General features: G+C 43.6%; 2 protein-coding genes across 3 annotated transcripts; one reads left to right on the top strand and one right to left on the bottom strand.

Moving 5' to 3' along the window:
- Positions 1-2,395: 2,395 nt before the first annotated feature.
- Positions 2,396-8,095, bottom strand: LOC143208068 (uncharacterized). 2 transcript variants are annotated; one of them, XR_013008828.1, is made up of 4 exons: positions 5,780-8,095; positions 4,201-4,485; positions 3,434-3,762; positions 2,396-2,926 (listed from the first exon to the last, which is right to left on the bottom strand). XR_013008828.1 is itself a non-coding variant. In XM_076422139.1 (3 exons), exons 1-3 carry the CDS (start codon positions 6,147-6,149, stop codon positions 3,665-3,667), a joined length of 753 nt encoding a protein of 250 aa, XP_076278254.1. In that variant the 5' UTR covers positions 6,150-8,095; the 3' UTR covers positions 3,193-3,664. The 2 variants fall into 2 exon arrangements, 1 of the variants encoding a protein (XP_076278254.1); XM_076422139.1 differs by lacking the exon at positions 2,396-2,926 and having other exon boundaries at positions 3,193-3,762.
- LOC143208065 (uncharacterized) lies at positions 5,198-16,043 on the top strand. Its single transcript, XM_076422126.1, has 6 exons — positions 5,198-7,058; positions 7,542-10,991; positions 11,075-11,206; positions 11,286-13,241; positions 13,362-14,523; positions 14,813-16,043. Exons 1-6 carry the CDS (start codon positions 6,702-6,704, stop codon positions 15,508-15,510), a joined length of 7,755 nt encoding a protein of 2,584 aa, XP_076278241.1. The 5' UTR covers positions 5,198-6,701; the 3' UTR covers positions 15,511-16,043.
- The last annotated feature ends 368 nt before the right edge of the window (positions 16,044-16,411 follow it).

The raw sequence follows: 16,411 nt of genomic DNA, 5'->3' as shown, positions 1-16,411 counted from the left end.
GCCTGTTAAAAGATGTTTCCCCACGGCTTTTGTTTACATCCGGATATCTTATCACTCCGATAATGCGTATGTTGTCACATTTCCTAGAGCAGTATTGAGTAACCAGATACGGACATTAAGGAGAAATGTAATCAAGATCCGATAATAGAAGTAACAGTTGAACGTCCTAGAAATACTATGTAAAAATTCAGAATAGCTGGGAATGAGACTATAAATTCACCGATGTCTACGATTTCGAATGCACGATTTCTAATCAATTTATGCGCCAACCATAACTCATATCCACAGAATACAAATGTCTTCCAGAAAAACCAGCAATAAATCCTTGCGAAAAAGCGGTGATTATTTTATAGCGGTCCTGTATATCATCCTCCACGCGTGGAACCGAGAAATTCTAGATTTCCATGATTTGGAGTTCAAAGTAAAGTAATACGCCATAACTGTCGTGGACTTGAAGATATCAAGGTCACCTTAACCTACAATGGAATGCGGTTCTTTTTTCAGTATACTGTTTCACCTGCTGTGAAGACGATGTCGACGACCTGTTGCGTCGTGATGTTGCGTGTCCATAAACATTGACAGCTAAGGTCACTAACTAAGTCACTCAGAGATCATTGAACTGAATTAGAACAGAAAATTCTCAGTTTCTGAGTCAACAAAGGGTGTGAGAGATTACGTGAAAGAGACTCTATCGAGTTTAGACAGCTATTTTTAAAATTGGGGAAGATACGATTTATCTATCGCGAATTGTATTTTCTTCCCAAGGCAGTCCGTGCAATTATCATCAACGTTCTTTTTTTCATTCAGTTGTGGTTATCGCGAGAGAAAGGTGAAGCAATTTGTTACTGGTGGTATTTTTCGTTTTTCGGGGACAAACATATTGGGCGCGTATCTTACTGGAAGAAGAGAAGTATATCAAAAGCAAATATGCCCGTTGCGATAAAAGCTATTTTCGGAGATGTAATTGGAGGGACGTAACAAATGACCGACTGGAAAAAGACAGATAATTCCATTCGATTAGAAAGTTTCATGTTAGATAGTATACTATGCAAAGGGAATGAAATTTACGACTGGTAGGAGGACAGAGATGTTATCGATGGATCTCTAGCTTGGATACTCGTTGCTGGATTAATAAAGGACACAAACCTCCAGGTTTCGGTCTCACCTTCTGATCGCGGGTTTTGCCACAACCCTATCGAGGAACGTCAACGACCTAGCAAATTGAAGGCCATTAGGGCATTCATGATGAACGGGTTGGATTCTTTTTCGTAGAAGTGGTATGGTGCAAGCAATCTCGAAATTCCTTGCAGGCCCCATGTCCAAGATAACCTCCATCGGAAGACATTTATACAGTTCTTCCGATGACGTTTTTTTTTCTCAGGTGAGGGTTGTCTAATGGTATACTGATTACGTCGTGATCAGCACTCTAATTTTCCAAAAGGTCTTTAAAAAGTCAGTTCAGTGAGCTCTCCGTGTAATTCTGGTGCAAGGACACATCTGCTGTCAGCTAATTCCAAGACAGGATCAGAAGGCAGTGCAATTATATCGCGAATAAGTGTGATTACTGCACTGATGATTGCGTTAGGAATCTTCCGCAGTGATGTTCGTCCATCCATGCGCTTGGACACTCGGTAGCAGTCGGCAGGGAATGTTCACGTGATCATTTTGCAAAGGTTGAATTAGGAATAGGTCGAGGAACAATTTAAATAATCTGACCGGTGAAGTAATTCGTAAAATATGGACACCCCATTAGCACAAGCATAAATTATTCGTTTTGCTATAAATAGCTCGCGAATGTCCATGCAAACTGTAAGCTACGTGGACCGTTTTCTGCTGAAATAATTGATTGCGTTGAATTAAGAACCTAATCGCTATACTACTGATACAGCTTCCACTTAAATATTACACACTGTATCTAAATACTACTACATACAGTGGGTGTATAAAGTATTCGTACACCTCTTAAAAACTAATAACTTTTTTATTATTGTACCAAACGACCTGATTTTTTTTATAATCAATTAGAAGCATTGGTTTACGAAATGATATGGAAACAAGATTTTCCAAAAATTATAATTTACAAGGTTACATGCAACAATAAAAAAGGCATTTTTTAAAACATTTTTATTTGGGCCCTTAAAGAAAATTTAAAATATATGTTTTGTAGATCTATGTTAGTTATACACATGCTGAACATTTCATCGTTCATCATTTAATTGATTATAAAAAATCAGGTCGTTTTGTACAATTATAAAAAAGTTATTACATAGTTTGTAAAAGGTGTACGAATACTTTGTACACACCCACAGTATGTATGTAGTTAAAAGGTTTTTTACGATAAAAATAAAATAAAGATACTATTTACCTCGTCTAAAGTTAGGTACCAGCCCCGGATAAAATTTGCCTTTCCCCTTCTTAACAATAAAAAAGAGAAGTACATATGTACTGAACACTGCCGCGCAGTGCTCAAATTACGTCAATTACGTATCATGTTTCAATGCAACCGAGTGAGATTAATTATCCTGTCGCAATAAACCGCAAAATTCTCCGAAACATCTTATTTATTTCTATTTTGTGGAACTGCACCGACTGGTTTGCGGCAAGTTACATGCTGTCGGTTTTGCCAGCTAATGCTTTAACATTGTTATTTTGTGGCACAAGGCACAAGTTATCCGGTATCCTTGTCGCAATTTCTGACTGCGTTATCCAAGTAAAGAAGAAAAACGCCGGTGTTTTTAAGTATTTGCCGGAGCGCTTGTAGCTGTAGCTGTTCATTAGCGATTGTCAACATTCCTAGGACGTGAAAGGGTCCCGCCGCGCGTTGTCAATCCGGTTGCTCGACCGGTGCCATACCCTTTCGGGTGTTAATCGCACGGCTCTGTTTGGTCTCTCTCCACGTGGAGCCAACGCTGACACCTTTTCCATCCTATAAAACAGAACGCACCATTTACGCGTACGAAATAATACTGAATCATCCGTGGAATCTGCTTGGTCGGCGGTGCGTCATAGTTTTACAGTCTACGCGTCAAAGATAGACAAATCATGCAAGTACATAATGCTAATGGATAGCAAATACAGGATGCCATTCAGTGGCCACAATCACTGTCAGAAGTGGTGTATTATTAGGTGGCCACGCTTATTGTTAGTTAAAAATATTAAAAAATAACGGGATTTTTAGAAAATCTTTATGAAAAATTAATTTATTTATACAACGCGAAATTCCATGTAATCAACGATCAGTGGATTAGTTTCAGCATAATAGGATAATTAAAAGAAGAATACAATTTTTATTTGTCTTCTGTGTCCAGCAATCAATGCAAATATTTTGTATTTTGCATAAAGATCCGCAGTCTAGTGATAACAAAAAATAGCTTAGAATAGCATTTTGTGATATTGCGTTTTTTCTGTATGGACGATTAAAATTAAATTGTACCCTAGTGTGGCGAGGATCGATTACAGAGTTGCTCGTGGGTTCTTCGGTATTTTTCCCGTCACATTTGTCCAGTTTTTCTCCCATCTAATCGGCCGCCTTTTTGCCATCTGTTATTGGATTTTTCCTACAATTCTCGTTTCTATTTCCTGTCTACTCGGCACGCATAAAAGCGAACGATTCTCTTTTTTCTGGTCGGTTAATATTACAGTTTTCTGTTGCTTTTTTCTTGGACTAATCGGCCGCGACTGACTTCTCTTCAGCATTTGCATCTTCGGCTTCACGTTGATGTTGCTTTATCTTTTTCTTGTCCTCGGCTGTTAACTTGATGCCTGTTGCATAGAACGTATGAATGAACCGGTTGGGTGCCGTTAAGATTATTTTTTATTCGGTTAGAATTTCATTCCTCCGTGCAAACACGTAGGAATTGGAATATAACATCGCTATTTTAAACGTTCGACGATATTTCCAGGAATTCCTGTTTTCCACTCGAGGGAGTCTTAAGAGATCGTATTAAACGCGCTCGAGCTTGCTATGCAACATCAGAAACATAAAATATCAAACTGCATTGCTTCTTATCCTATCTTCCCCTGTCTAGAAATATTTCTTTATAAGAAATAGAAATAAAAATGGCTAATAACAAAATTCGTAAAAGATTCAAGATTCGAAAAAATCGACCTACTAGAACGATTTCGACAAAATCCCCAGGGGAAGAAATTTGTTTCATCGAATAAGGGTACGAGATTGCGTAATTGCGTAATGATACTTACCCAGAAGACATATTTGGCTATGGAAAGAGCAAATACTCTTGCATTCGTCTTCCTCCGAGTCTTCGTCGACCTCCACTTTCTTCCCGTTCGCTTTACTCTTTTTCGTCGTTACTTTACTTCTGCTGCTCGTGCTCTTTTTGCTTGTGGTTGTAATCGTTTCTTTTGATTTCGCCTCATCATCTTCGTCTTGTTTCGATTTGCCATCTTTCGCTGTTTTCTTTACCTTCTTCGTTCTTCTCTTACGCTTTCGTGGACATTTTTTCAGTTGTCGCATCATGAGACACTCTTTATAAGTGTTAACAAATGACGTGTTACTTATCACGTATTAGCGTAAAAGTTACTGTCATTATTCCAGGGAAGAAAGATGGAAATTATATGTATCTTACAATTAGTATACAATATTGGGTAATACCATTTACAATCTATTTTTACCGAACGTCAGGAGAAAAAATAACGAAGGTAGTACATTCAGTTTATCGATGGTTGAGTAAAGGAATAAAAATAAAGAAGTATACAGGGTATTTCACCTAACTTGACCACCTTGAATATCTTTGTTGTTTTTAAAGATACGTCAAATGTCTGAAGGACAAAGTGGAATTAGAGATATGAAGGTCACTTTCATTTTTTTAAATGGAATGAGGTATTTTTTAATACATCAATCGATGCAGCTGGACATTCATTATAAAAAAGTACTAACCTATGTATGTCGAAAAGTTAGTATAGTTCAGGAGATATTTCAATTTAAATAACTCTAAAACACCATTACTGTCGTACTAAGAAGTTAGCGTATACTTACTAGCGTAACGTCTTACAGTAATGGTGTTTTAGAGTTATTTAAATTGAAATATCTCCTGAACTTTTCGACATACATAGGTTAGTACTTTTTTATAACGAACGTCCAGCTGCATCGATTCCATTAAAAAAAATGAAGTTGACCTTTTCATATCTCTAAAAAAAAAATACATGGAAACAAAAATTTTTTTTGGTATCGTATGAGCCCCATTTTACCATTCAACTTTGTCCTTCAGACATTTGACGTATCTTTAAAAACAACAAAGATATTCAAGGTGGTCAAGTTAGGTGAAATACCCTGTATGTACATTTATACCAGAAATACGATTATATTAATATTTTCTCCTTACTTTCACATACCGCAATCATCAATAAGCTAAGGTGTATAGACTGTCCAACATTCAAAGCAATAAAAATCCTAATGAAGGTCTAATGATCTTCTAATTAACACTTTGATCGCCCAGCGTAATTCGGCTAAGTTTCCCGCGGGGCCCAAATCCGACCGTCGGTTCACAGAAGCGAGAATTCATGTTGTATATCCTATATATAAAATTCTATTTTTAATTAACTCGAACAAGAAGAGCGTCACCCAAATATGAGTGACGGGGCCCCCACGGAAGCATACCCGTCATCCAGATATGTGTGACATGGCGATCAACGTGTTAAAGGAGAATCTGTATTTCAGTTTCATTTAGTTTTCAATAAAACGATTGAGGAATGAAATTTCCAAAAAATGAAAAGAGGGAGAAGAAAAGAGACACAGTAATTATATATGTATGTGATTTACTTGCGCTGTTCATCATTGCTATGTCGAGTTCCGGCATACTGGTTTTCAGGCAGAGCATGTGCCGTGGGTTGAGAAGCAATTCCCTTGCCTCCATGGAAGGTTTAATTTTCTTCAGCGCAAGTTCAGTTAATGAAATATGTCTCAGCACGTACAGTGTCTTTTTCTTCGGTCTTTTTCTTCTAACCCTCACTTTCTTGCATTTCCGGTGGCTGACCTTCGTCGGCTGCGGCTCATTATCTTCGTCGAAACAGTCGAGTACATTCTTCGGCTTCGATTTCTTTTTCTTCTCCTTTTTATCATTCTGCTTCGACTTTTTCGCCCGCTCTAGTTTCCATTGCTTGTAACCCCGGCATTCTGGACGATGTATCATCTTTTTTTACCCGATATGCAGAATTCTTTAAACAATCTAATTTTTTTCAGATGGGACTATGGACAGAAAAGTTTTCCAGTTCTATTGATGGCCATTGTGACATTCTGAATTGTTTGGAGAGTTTTTTTTTAGGTGAAATGCATGTTGTGGTTTAAGATGTTTCGGCTGCGGTTAAAAGCAACATCTTGTTGCTTGAATCTCGATACGGGAACAACTATTTTCATATCTTTTGTTTCTCGTACAGAAATTCTATGTATACTTCAGACTGTATTTTCTGTCATTCTCGAGAAGCACAGTTCTCAAAATTGTAAGTTACAGTCTCGGAAAAAAGTCTATACGAAAATGTAAAATACCAGTTACCTTCTAACTCGAAGAAACCAATGGAGCACACAATGCCAACGAAGATAAAGGAGATATTGATTTTGCAAAATTTGAAATGAAGTTCACAGTGGGAACCTTGGTTATACATTCCACTGGATATTTATTGAAAATGTGAGAAATTTGATGTCTCGCCATCCAGTTCCTTCGAGTTCATGAAATAAAATACGCAAGATGGAGAGAGCAAAGTCGGTGGTGGAAACCGAGCGGGAGAAGAAAGGCGAATACAAGCACAAGTTGACGCAACTGGTAGAATGCGAAGAAGTGGTCTCCGAGGAAGTTGTTAATGCTATCGGTCGAGTGAACGAGACCGTTCGAGCTGCTGACGAAAATGCGCCAAGCAGCGATGAGCTCGACGAGGATCTTGAGGAGCAGTACAAAGACTTGAATTTCTTCCTCGATCTACCGGACGATACTTATTCTCTCACCGAGATCAGGCCGGAACTGCCTACCTGCGTACGCTATGGCGTTCGGGCGGGATTGACTCATATCAACATGCCCAAATTCTCCCCTCTGTCAAGAGGCCATCAGGTGATGGTGTTACTGACAGCTGTCAATAATAAATTTTCATTAATTTACTCTTTATATTCACGCTGTACTTTCATCGCGTTTTTATTGGATTGTAGATTTTATTTAAGTATTTAAAACAAAAATCTAGATTTGCCAAACTCTACAGTGTTGTCTTCTCCACCGCGCAACTGTCTAACGTCACTCAAAGCTGTCAATTAAAAATTTTCATTCAGTTACTTTTTATACTCACACTGTACTTTCGTCGCGTTGTTATCGGACTTTAGATTTTAGTCAAGTATTTACGACAAAAATCTAGATTTACTAGCCTGCAAAATTCCCGATTCCCAGCAGATCAATGATCAGAGATCTCGATTCCTTCATCTCTGCGGGCGCAATTGTCAGAAAACTTGCGAGCGCGTACCGTCTAATTTCGCTCGTACGCTGCGGATGTAATCAGATCCGAAGCCCGCGATCCTGATTGTTACCGATCCTTTGAAATAACAGGGTGGAGCGACGGCGATAGCTGCTTTCGCAACCACAACGGTGTACAAGTCTCGGTGCTGGAACGAGGCGGTGATCGACCAGATAATCGAGGACGGGGATACTTTTTACTGCGAGTCCTACAAGGAAATCAACACGGACGATCGTCGTTTGCTAACCATCCTGCATCTGCAGCGAACGCTGTGCGTACAGCACAAGCTCACCGTAAACGTGACCATCGAGGACGCGGCTTATGCGGGGAAGTTCCGATCATCGGAGCCGACGGAGCTTCACCTGGTCAAGGCTCTGGATCTTTTCTTCAAGCGTTACAACGCTGGCATCCTGTCATCTTCGGTTCTGAACATAGCGATCTGGAAGGACACGAAGTACTACAACATCTTTGACGGCCAGGCTCGAAAGGAAAATTGCGAGCCAGCTGCTGATGGTCTCAGCGGGACAGCGAAGTTGTTCCTGGTCAAAGACATGATTGGAGTTCTGTTCATCATCTTGGAGAAAAGCCACGTTAAAAATGAGCCGTTTGTTCTCTACGCCATAGCCATCAGCGGCGTCGATCACTACACCCAACCGATAGCCGCCGTCGACACGGAAAAGGTCTACGCGCACGCTGTAGAAAGACGACCCAGCAGTTACAAGATGCAAGACAAGTACCGAGCAGTGCTGCAAGGATCCTACCACTTAATGCACCCAGCTCTACCGAGTCTTGTCCGCGGTAGGACGCACATGATCATCGCCTTGGCAGCGTTAGTTTACTCTAGATTGGTGAACAGCAACAGGTGGACTAGCGGATTGGTCGATCTGATCTTCAACCAGTCGAACATATACTTCATCGACCTGGTCCGTGTGATTGACAAGGACCTAAACGATCCTGAGTTCGAGCTGAAGATGGACGACGCCATGGGCGACGTGATTCTAGGGGTTTACTCGGCGAAAGTGAAGATCAGAACGAACGTTGTGCCGGGTTATGGTCAGAAGAGGGGCAAGGTAGCTTTCGATACTGGCTTCAGGGAGTTCTTCGAGTCACAGAACTGCGGTCTGCTCGAGATCAAGGGGATTTATTACGCGATCTGGAGACACGATGATACATACTATTACATGGACCCGTACGCTTGCGACGATGAAGGGTTTAGGTCCGGCACCGCCGAGATAGACGGCTCGCACAAGCCGGGAGAGGCGGCTTGCGTCACGATGAACAGCTCGATCAACCAGATACTGGAGACGATTATGGAGAACACCGGAAGCAGGGACAAAGACCCTTTCCTCATCCACGGCGTCCGGGTTCTGTATGTGAAGACGGGGACCAAGCCGGGAGGTCCTTTGGAGTATGTGATTTATCGAGAGAAAGGTACCAATCGCAGACCCCACGCGTTTCCAACTGCTATTGTGCCGGCAACTGGAAAAATGGACGACGACGAGTTCGTGGATATGACGCCAACGATCCGGCCGGAGCTGCTGAAGATGAAGGACGTGGCTGTGCAAGTCCCGCCGCTGATGAAGGACGCGGAGGCGTACATGATGACGGACGACGAGCCGAGGAGCTACGTGATTCTTCCGCCTGAAGAAGAGAAGGAACCTGTGGAAGACCTAGGCGAAGAGGAGGAGGAGGAAGAGGAACCTGCAAAGAGGGACTGGGAAGAGATGGCAGAGGAAGAGGAAGAACCCGCGGAGAAGTTGCCAGAGGAGCCACCTGTTGAAAAAATGATCCAAGGGTACTTGAAAGTGAACCCTAATCGGTTGGTTCTTCAGGGCTCGAAGAACTGCTTGGACGAAGGGTTCGAGATAAGATCCAGGGGCAAGCAGGGTTTGATAGCAGCGCTCGTGGCCATGGCTTATAGGAAACTGAAGAATCCTACACTCTGGAGGAACATGGATATTGATCAACTGATCGACGTGAGCGACAAAACGTATGGGGACATCGTCGAGTGGATCCGCAAGGGTAGTCCGGCTGTGACGGATGAACGGGAGACGATGATGGGTGAAGCGGAGGAAGAGGAAGAAGAAGGCGGCGAGGAAGAGGAGGAGGAGAGGCTGCTTCCCATTCCTAGCCACCTGGACCTGAATATGTTACCCGTTCGACTGAAGTTTGGCGAGAACGACGTGTTCTTCAAGTCGAAGGTGGACATAATCCGTGGAGATGCTGCTCCTTTGGCGAACCTGGCGGAGGCTCTGGAATGTTACTTTAAGAAGTACCACGAGCTGGTGCTGGAGAATAAGCAGCTGATGTATGGGATCTGGAAAGATCACGATCAGTTCTTTCTGTTCAACCCTTACGGCACTGATGCCGAAGGCTGGCGTCTTCGGGATTATCCGGCTTCATTCGCCGTGCTCGGCACCCTGAACGAATTAATCGATCTTCTGCATGGCGTGATAGAGTTCAACGATCCTAGCTTCACCATCCACTTCGTGGCACTGGATTCAATCCAACCTGGCAAGTTCGCGGTCGAATACGAAATCGTTGTGCCGGACGACGAGATTGAGTTGTTCAAGACGAGGTTTCTGCCGATCACTGATCAAGATATACAGACGTTAGAGGATGAGTTGAGGCCCGTGGTGGAAGAGGAGGAAGACGTGGGAATCATTGATGTGACTATGGGCGAGGAGGAGGAGGAAGAGGAAGAGGAGGAGGGAGGGAGACGAAGGGCTGGCGCGGGTCCCACTGAAGAATCTGAGAAGCCGATAGTAAATCCTCTGGTTGAGGTTCCCGAGAAAGATCAACCCGACACGCCTTACAGGTTGAATTTGGCTTTGCTCACGGCTGGGTTGAAGATTCCCGAGGAAACCGAAGAGGAGATGAGACAAGTACACGAGCAGAAGGCTCTGGAGAAGCTGAAGTACGAGCACCCGCCGCCATACGTCATGCCATCGAATAAAACGTTGATCAAGCTGCTCGAAGCGAAACGAGCTAAAAGATCCATTCCTTCCTTGGTGTCGAGGTTCTCCATCGATTCCAGGCTGGACGTGAAGAAAAAGGGCGGCTTTAGTGCGATGCACTTGTCCAGATCGGCCGTCATGTCGACTGCAGCACCAGGTGTGGAAGGAGCGGATGTACCGTCGAAGAAGATTAAACTATGTCCAAAGAGATACCTTTTCTCAAGGCTGCTGCCGATTTGTTTACTACCGATGAGGGCCATTGACGATATGTACATCCAGTACGATGCACCGTATGGGGACGAGGTAGAGGAACCTGATGATGAGAATCCACGGGACGACATGGTTCGAGAGGATTTACCTGAAGCACCTGTGGGTGTCCGCATCCGACCAACTTTGGTACCGTTAGGGCCAATCATTCGGACCCCGGTTCCTGAGAAGAGAACGGGCAGCTGTCCAGAGAAGAAGAAACGGAAGTGCCTGCTGGCTAAGGGTGACGTGGGAGACGCTTTGATGGAAAAGGTCCTTTGTAATACCGAAGATCTCCTGCTGGAACTGTTCTTCCCGGATTTTAAAGTGACAGACCAGGTTTGAGTCCTTTGCAAAACCATTTTATATTTGTTGTTATGATCTCGCTGTTGCTATCTGTGATATCTTTGTTGTTACAATAGCTGTACATGGAGGATAAGGATTCTAAGATCAAAATTTCGCGGAAAGGATCCGCGGAGTCTCAGGAGACCACTATTCGCATGAAACCGACCGCCTCGAAGAAGAAGCAACAGAAACGGTCTGCTCGATTAAAAGTAAGATATCTAGTCCTGAATTTTATTTGGCTATAAAGAATACGACCAAACTCTATCTTAAATTACCTCGAATCTCAAGCTCACCGACGATGGAATTCGGATACTACAAGGTAGTATGTGCCTCGAGAACCGTGCGGAGATCGAAGAGTGTCATTTCAAGTGCTGCTTCTTCGCCGCCCTGCTATGTATCCTAGCAAAGATTAAGCTAGATCCAGACAAGTTCTCTCCAACTACTCTGGATCAGTTCGTTTTCCTGGGAGACAAGATCTATCAAAAAACCGGGAAGTTGCGTTTCAAGCCTTACAGATGGTTCCATCATATCGAAATCATGAACACGATCTATAACGTGATCACCAAACAGGCTATTTACGCCGATCCAGAGAGCACCGATCAGGACGATCTCGAGTACACGATGGACACCTTCTTCGAGAAGAACCAAACAGGTATAATAGTGTTCGCTAATTGTTCCTACGCGTTCTGGACCGCGAATGGGGTGTATTACCTCTTCGATCCTTATGCTTGTGATGAAAATGGGAACGCGGCTGAAGGTGGATACTCCTGTTTCATGGAGTTCTGTGATTTGAACGGTTTGCTGGAGAAGATCGAGGCTAACGTGGGTGAGAACACGAAGAAGCCTTATCGATTGTACACCGTGTGCATAGCTCACATGGAGACGAAGCGGAGAAGGAAGAAACGCAGGAAGAAGGTACAACACTGCGTGGATAAACCTGAAATGGAAGTTCCTGTTGAGGAACCACCGGAAGTGATGTTGTCCGCAGAATCATCGGTGTCCCTGATCGAGCAGTTAGATTGGGTGAATGCGGAGTCGAAGACGTGCTTTGGCTACGACATGACGATCCCTGGGTTCGCTCCCATCAAATTCTGCAACGCTGCGATGCTGGAGGTAACCGTCCTTGAGAACGAAATCACCACTCCAATATTAGCTCCTTTCAAAAAGATCACGAAGAAGATCACGGAAGACATGGACGAGTACGAAATAGCGAAGCTGTTGATCAGGAAGAGGATCGTCGAGAGAAGGTTCAAGACATCCACGATCGTCGCCACTCCTCTGGATCTCTGCATCATGGCCTGGTCCTTGATTCACGATCCCATCACTTGGTCAGTGAAGACAGTTAGGGGATTGTTCGGGGCTGTCCTGGATTACTCTTTCGACATTTTGCTAGCTGTTCAGGATTCGACTGTCAGCGACATGACTGACGGCATGCTGCCAGAATTTGAGATCGCTAATTATGTTTTCCGAGTGGTGTTCGTGCCTCTGCATTACGGGACTCTGTATGCCACCGAAGGGTGGAACCTGGCGATGTCCTTGCAGAAGATTTTTGATACTCCGAGCTACACGGGCGCTATTTTAGTTTGCGGTACGGTGCATATAGGAGTGATGAAGAACGGAGAGAACCATTTCGCTTGGTGGATCGTTGTGGGCACGAAGAACCTGAGGATCATCACTGCCACAGACATGAAAGAGTTCTTGAGGTTGATCGTGAAGGTCATCGATCAACCGGAAGAGGAGATATTCGTGATGAGAGTGATCACTGTGTCCTACGCTCAGAAGATGGACCCTGACTGCAGCGATACTAAGGGACTCCACGAATCAGTCGTGCCAGCAACTTCATTGCCAGAGATCCACAGAATGCCAACGGAACCTTATGATCTAGAAGCGATCTTCAGACCTAGTGTGCCGGAGAACAAGCCAATATTCGTTCATGGCACGGTGGCCTTGAACAACAGAGATTCTATAATGGAACCGAGGGTTAAAAGGTGCTATTTCGTTGCTATCCTGGCGGTGATGGTGCAGAGGGATATCGTTCAGAGTCCGATGCCAGAAATGGTGGACAAGGTCCTAGAAGTCGCAGAATCAGTTTATAGAGAATTCTCGGAGCCCAAGTTTCATACAGAACACATTTTACGTAATCTTACGATCATGAACAGGATTTTCGATTTGCGGGATTGCACGTCGCCTTTGGTGTTGCTTACGACGAACCCACGGACCATGAGGAACGATTTTTATCTTCAGGTGAGTGATTTGGATATTATATTTATTAGTTTTTATAATACGTCGACTGTATTCGACGTCGTTTGATCATTTCCAACTCTACGATTACCAATCAACAATAAGGAAAGCTTTTATCGATAGGTAAGGAAACACCTGAAGAAGTTCTTCAAGGTGTACGCAAGCGGGCTGATACACTTCACGAATTGCTGCTACGGATTCTGGTATTCGAGAAGCACGAACGCGTATTACTACCTAGATCCTTACCAATGCAACGAGAAAGGAAGAAAGGTTTCAAGCGGGGGCAAAGCTTGCCTATGCATCTTCCCGGGCCTCTGTCCTATGGTGAAGAACATGTGCTTCAATCAGCTCGCGGAGACAACGGGCTTCTTCATCCACCGCATCCACGTAGACTCGATCAACGTTCCTCCGTTTAACACCTTCAAAGAAGACCCGATGTGGCTGTATTTGGACTACCATTGGAACTTCAGACACGCTCCCGACATCGTCAAGTCGAACGGCAAGAAGAAGAAGAAGAAGAGTGAAGAAGAAGACGAAGGGAAAGTGAAGCAGTTTTGGAACAACTATGCCGTGGAAGTGTCGAACCTAATTTACTCCGTTTGGGGGACGATCGGAGCGTACGATTCCAGGTTCGGCGATCGAGCAGGAAGGAACCAAGCAGCCATTTGCGTCGCTGTTCTAGCAATGCAGTACCTGAGCCATCCATCAAGATGGGGACCAGCGATCTTGGACTCGGCAGTGATCTGCGGAGACTCTTACTATACCGAAAGCGTCAGAGGAGCCATTCAGAAGTGCGCCAAGTATTACAACCACTTCAACCTGCAGCCCTGCTTCAAGATATTCCCGCATTTGTGGGTGATCGACTTCAGGGATAGCGTCTGCGGCGTTCTTTACGGCGCTAAGAACAAAATCACCTTAGCTGCTGCTTTGAACAAAGCCTTCGATGAGTCACCGAACATCCTAATCGACTGCAACAAGATCGTCCTGGCGGGTTTGGCGGCTAAAGATGGATTCTACGTTGCGGATCCTGGATGGGTTGGACCGCCACTGTTCGAGAAAGATCATGGAGCTATTTATGTCCTTCGCTGCAGAAACATGAACTGTTTAGTCTACGCCGTGGTGAAGATGCTGAACACGAACAAGAGAATAGACTTCAGGATCACGCCGGTTGCGTTCACGTTCGAGCAAGAGGACTTCAACTTTGTGGACAGCAAAACTCGCGAGAGCAAGAAGAAGGTGTTCCTGGAGCCGCTGAGAACGACGCCTGGAAAGAGCCATGATCCTGGTACAGTGATGGGACTGGTCTTTCAATTTCTGGCAGTATTCGTAGGGGATGGGACCTTAGTCTATTTACTCTTTAACTTACTGCCTCTCAATTCTTCTTTGACTTTTTAAAGACGCTATTACTTTGTCAGTAGTTCCTTCTTCAGTGTTTAGAGGATCTTACCAACCTAGTCGTCCTTCTTCCAGCTTTTCGTTCTCCAATCTCAGTCTTCCTCACTTGTTTTCTACTGTTTACGATCAAGCTTCCCAAGTGCATAATTCTCACCCTCTAAAATTTCCACCCTTCAAAGGCACACTTATACCTGGAGCCGACATAGTGCCAGACGAAGACTCTTATCTGTTGTACCACAAGAACCTCTCTACTGGTATCAAGAAGGGTCATAAACTGGAATACCCTGAATTACCTTCTGTGGAGCCAGTATTAAGCCACGACGCCATGCACAGCGCGATGATTAGTACCACCTGGCACTTGAACCTAGGCCAAGCTGATCCTCTGGAGAAGACAGAACCGAAATTCGACCCCATGTTGATCGGTCACGATCCAGAGAAGTGTGAGAAGCGCGTGGTCGGGACATTCCAACCTCAACAATCTGTGCAAATGTCGATCACCGATCTGCTGGCAGCTTGCGACGATTATCCAAGATTGGTGGACTTCAAGAGCGAGAAGACTACTTTCGAAAGGCCCGTCGTGTGCGCTAAGGCGACTAGTTTCCTCACTGAGACTGCTCGTGAGGAGTTCAATACCTGGACGATGGATATGCGTAGGAGTGTTTACACTACTTACAAACATCGATTACCGAAACCTAAGAAACCGCCAAGTGCGTCGATTGCTGAAGAGGACGCTGTGGACGCGGACGAAGGTGCAAGTGTAGCTGCAGGTGAGGATGCAGATGCGGATGAAGTGCTGTACAACACAGAGGCGACAGAGGGAACGGAAGACGACACTGTCACGGAAGCGGAAGCGGAGGCTACCACTGACGATGATTAAATGATTTCTGTACGGTGAAAGTGAGATGCTTTCAATCATTATATTTGCCTCACATCAGACAGTGCAGTCGTTTTGTGCTTCTATTTTGAATAGTGCGTATTCCTTTCTCAGTATTCGTGATTGGATAACATGGTAACTGTATCATATGTACAGGGTTTTACTAGATTTTGAATCAGTGATGTAGGTAAATTGTAAATACATAAGAATAGGATCTTCATATCAGTGTTTTCGTGGTTTGACTTGGGAAAAATTTGTATTTGATTTTATGAACTTATTCAGTCAGAGATTTATTAAAAATTAGATATGTACTTATTTTACTATTTCGCGTATATTATACATACATGTGTGTTGATCAGTGAATCTGAATCTTTCAGTGAGAAGTTTCCAAATGGCTGTACATTTTGAAGGTATTGTAGGATAATAAATTATTGTACCAACTTGTGCTTTGCACTAAATTATAAATTATCATGTTCTTTGCTGTTCTTATACTTATTTATTTATAAATCCGGGAATTCCTTATTCCCGAACTGGATTTGCATAGGCGATGTACTAATAAGTATAAACAGTATCTTCCTCTGCACAAAAATTTGTCATTTTAATTCCAGTTAGAAAAGCAAGACAATGGCTAGCTTTGTGTACCTGAGATCTTTGTTTTACGTCCACGTGTAATTACTGCTAGATGATCACCCATAATTAAGCATGAATGTATGAAACAAACTCTATCAAAAATGAAGATCGTTAGTTATTCAATTTACACGTGCTGTAACTAGTGTCTTTCATACACGTTCGAAGTCATGGTCTCTAATTTGAAGATCACTAACCACGTCTGTTTGCGCATTAACACGTCATTCGTCAGTGTCGCATGCCTGCGATGATCAGAATCACGCGATTTAGCTTAAAG

Source organism: Lasioglossum baleicum, chromosome 4 (assembly GCF_051020765.1).
Source record: "Lasioglossum baleicum chromosome 4, iyLasBale1, whole genome shotgun sequence".
Taxonomy (NCBI): Eukaryota; Metazoa; Arthropoda; class Insecta; order Hymenoptera; family Halictidae; genus Lasioglossum; species Lasioglossum baleicum.
Note: the sequence above shows the minus strand (reverse complement) of the source record. Positions and strands in the feature narration are given on the sequence as shown.

Bases quoted from the DNA above. Each gene is read 5' to 3' on its own strand.
- LOC143208068 (XM_076422139.1), bottom strand. From the start codon at position 6,149: ATGATACATCGTCCAGAATGCCGGGGTTACAAGCAATGGAAACTAGAG. The intron at 4,486-5,779 runs GTAAATCACATA...ACACTTATAAAG, and splicing joins AGCAATGATGAACAGCGCAA to AGTGTCTCATGATGCGACAA. The intron at 3,763-4,200 runs GTAAGTATCATT...TCTATGCAACAG, and splicing joins TAGCCAAATATGTCTTCTGG to GCATCAAGTTAACAGCCGAG.
- LOC143208065 (XM_076422126.1), top strand. From the start codon at position 6,702: ATGGAGAGAGCAAAGTCGGTGGTGGAAACCGAGCGGGAGAAGAAAGGC. The intron at 11,207-11,285 runs GTAAGATATCTA...TCGAATCTCAAG, and splicing joins AACGGTCTGCTCGATTAAAA to CTCACCGACGATGGAATTCG. The intron at 14,524-14,812 runs GTACAGTGATGG...CACCCTTCAAAG, and splicing joins TGGAAAGAGCCATGATCCTG to GCACACTTATACCTGGAGCC.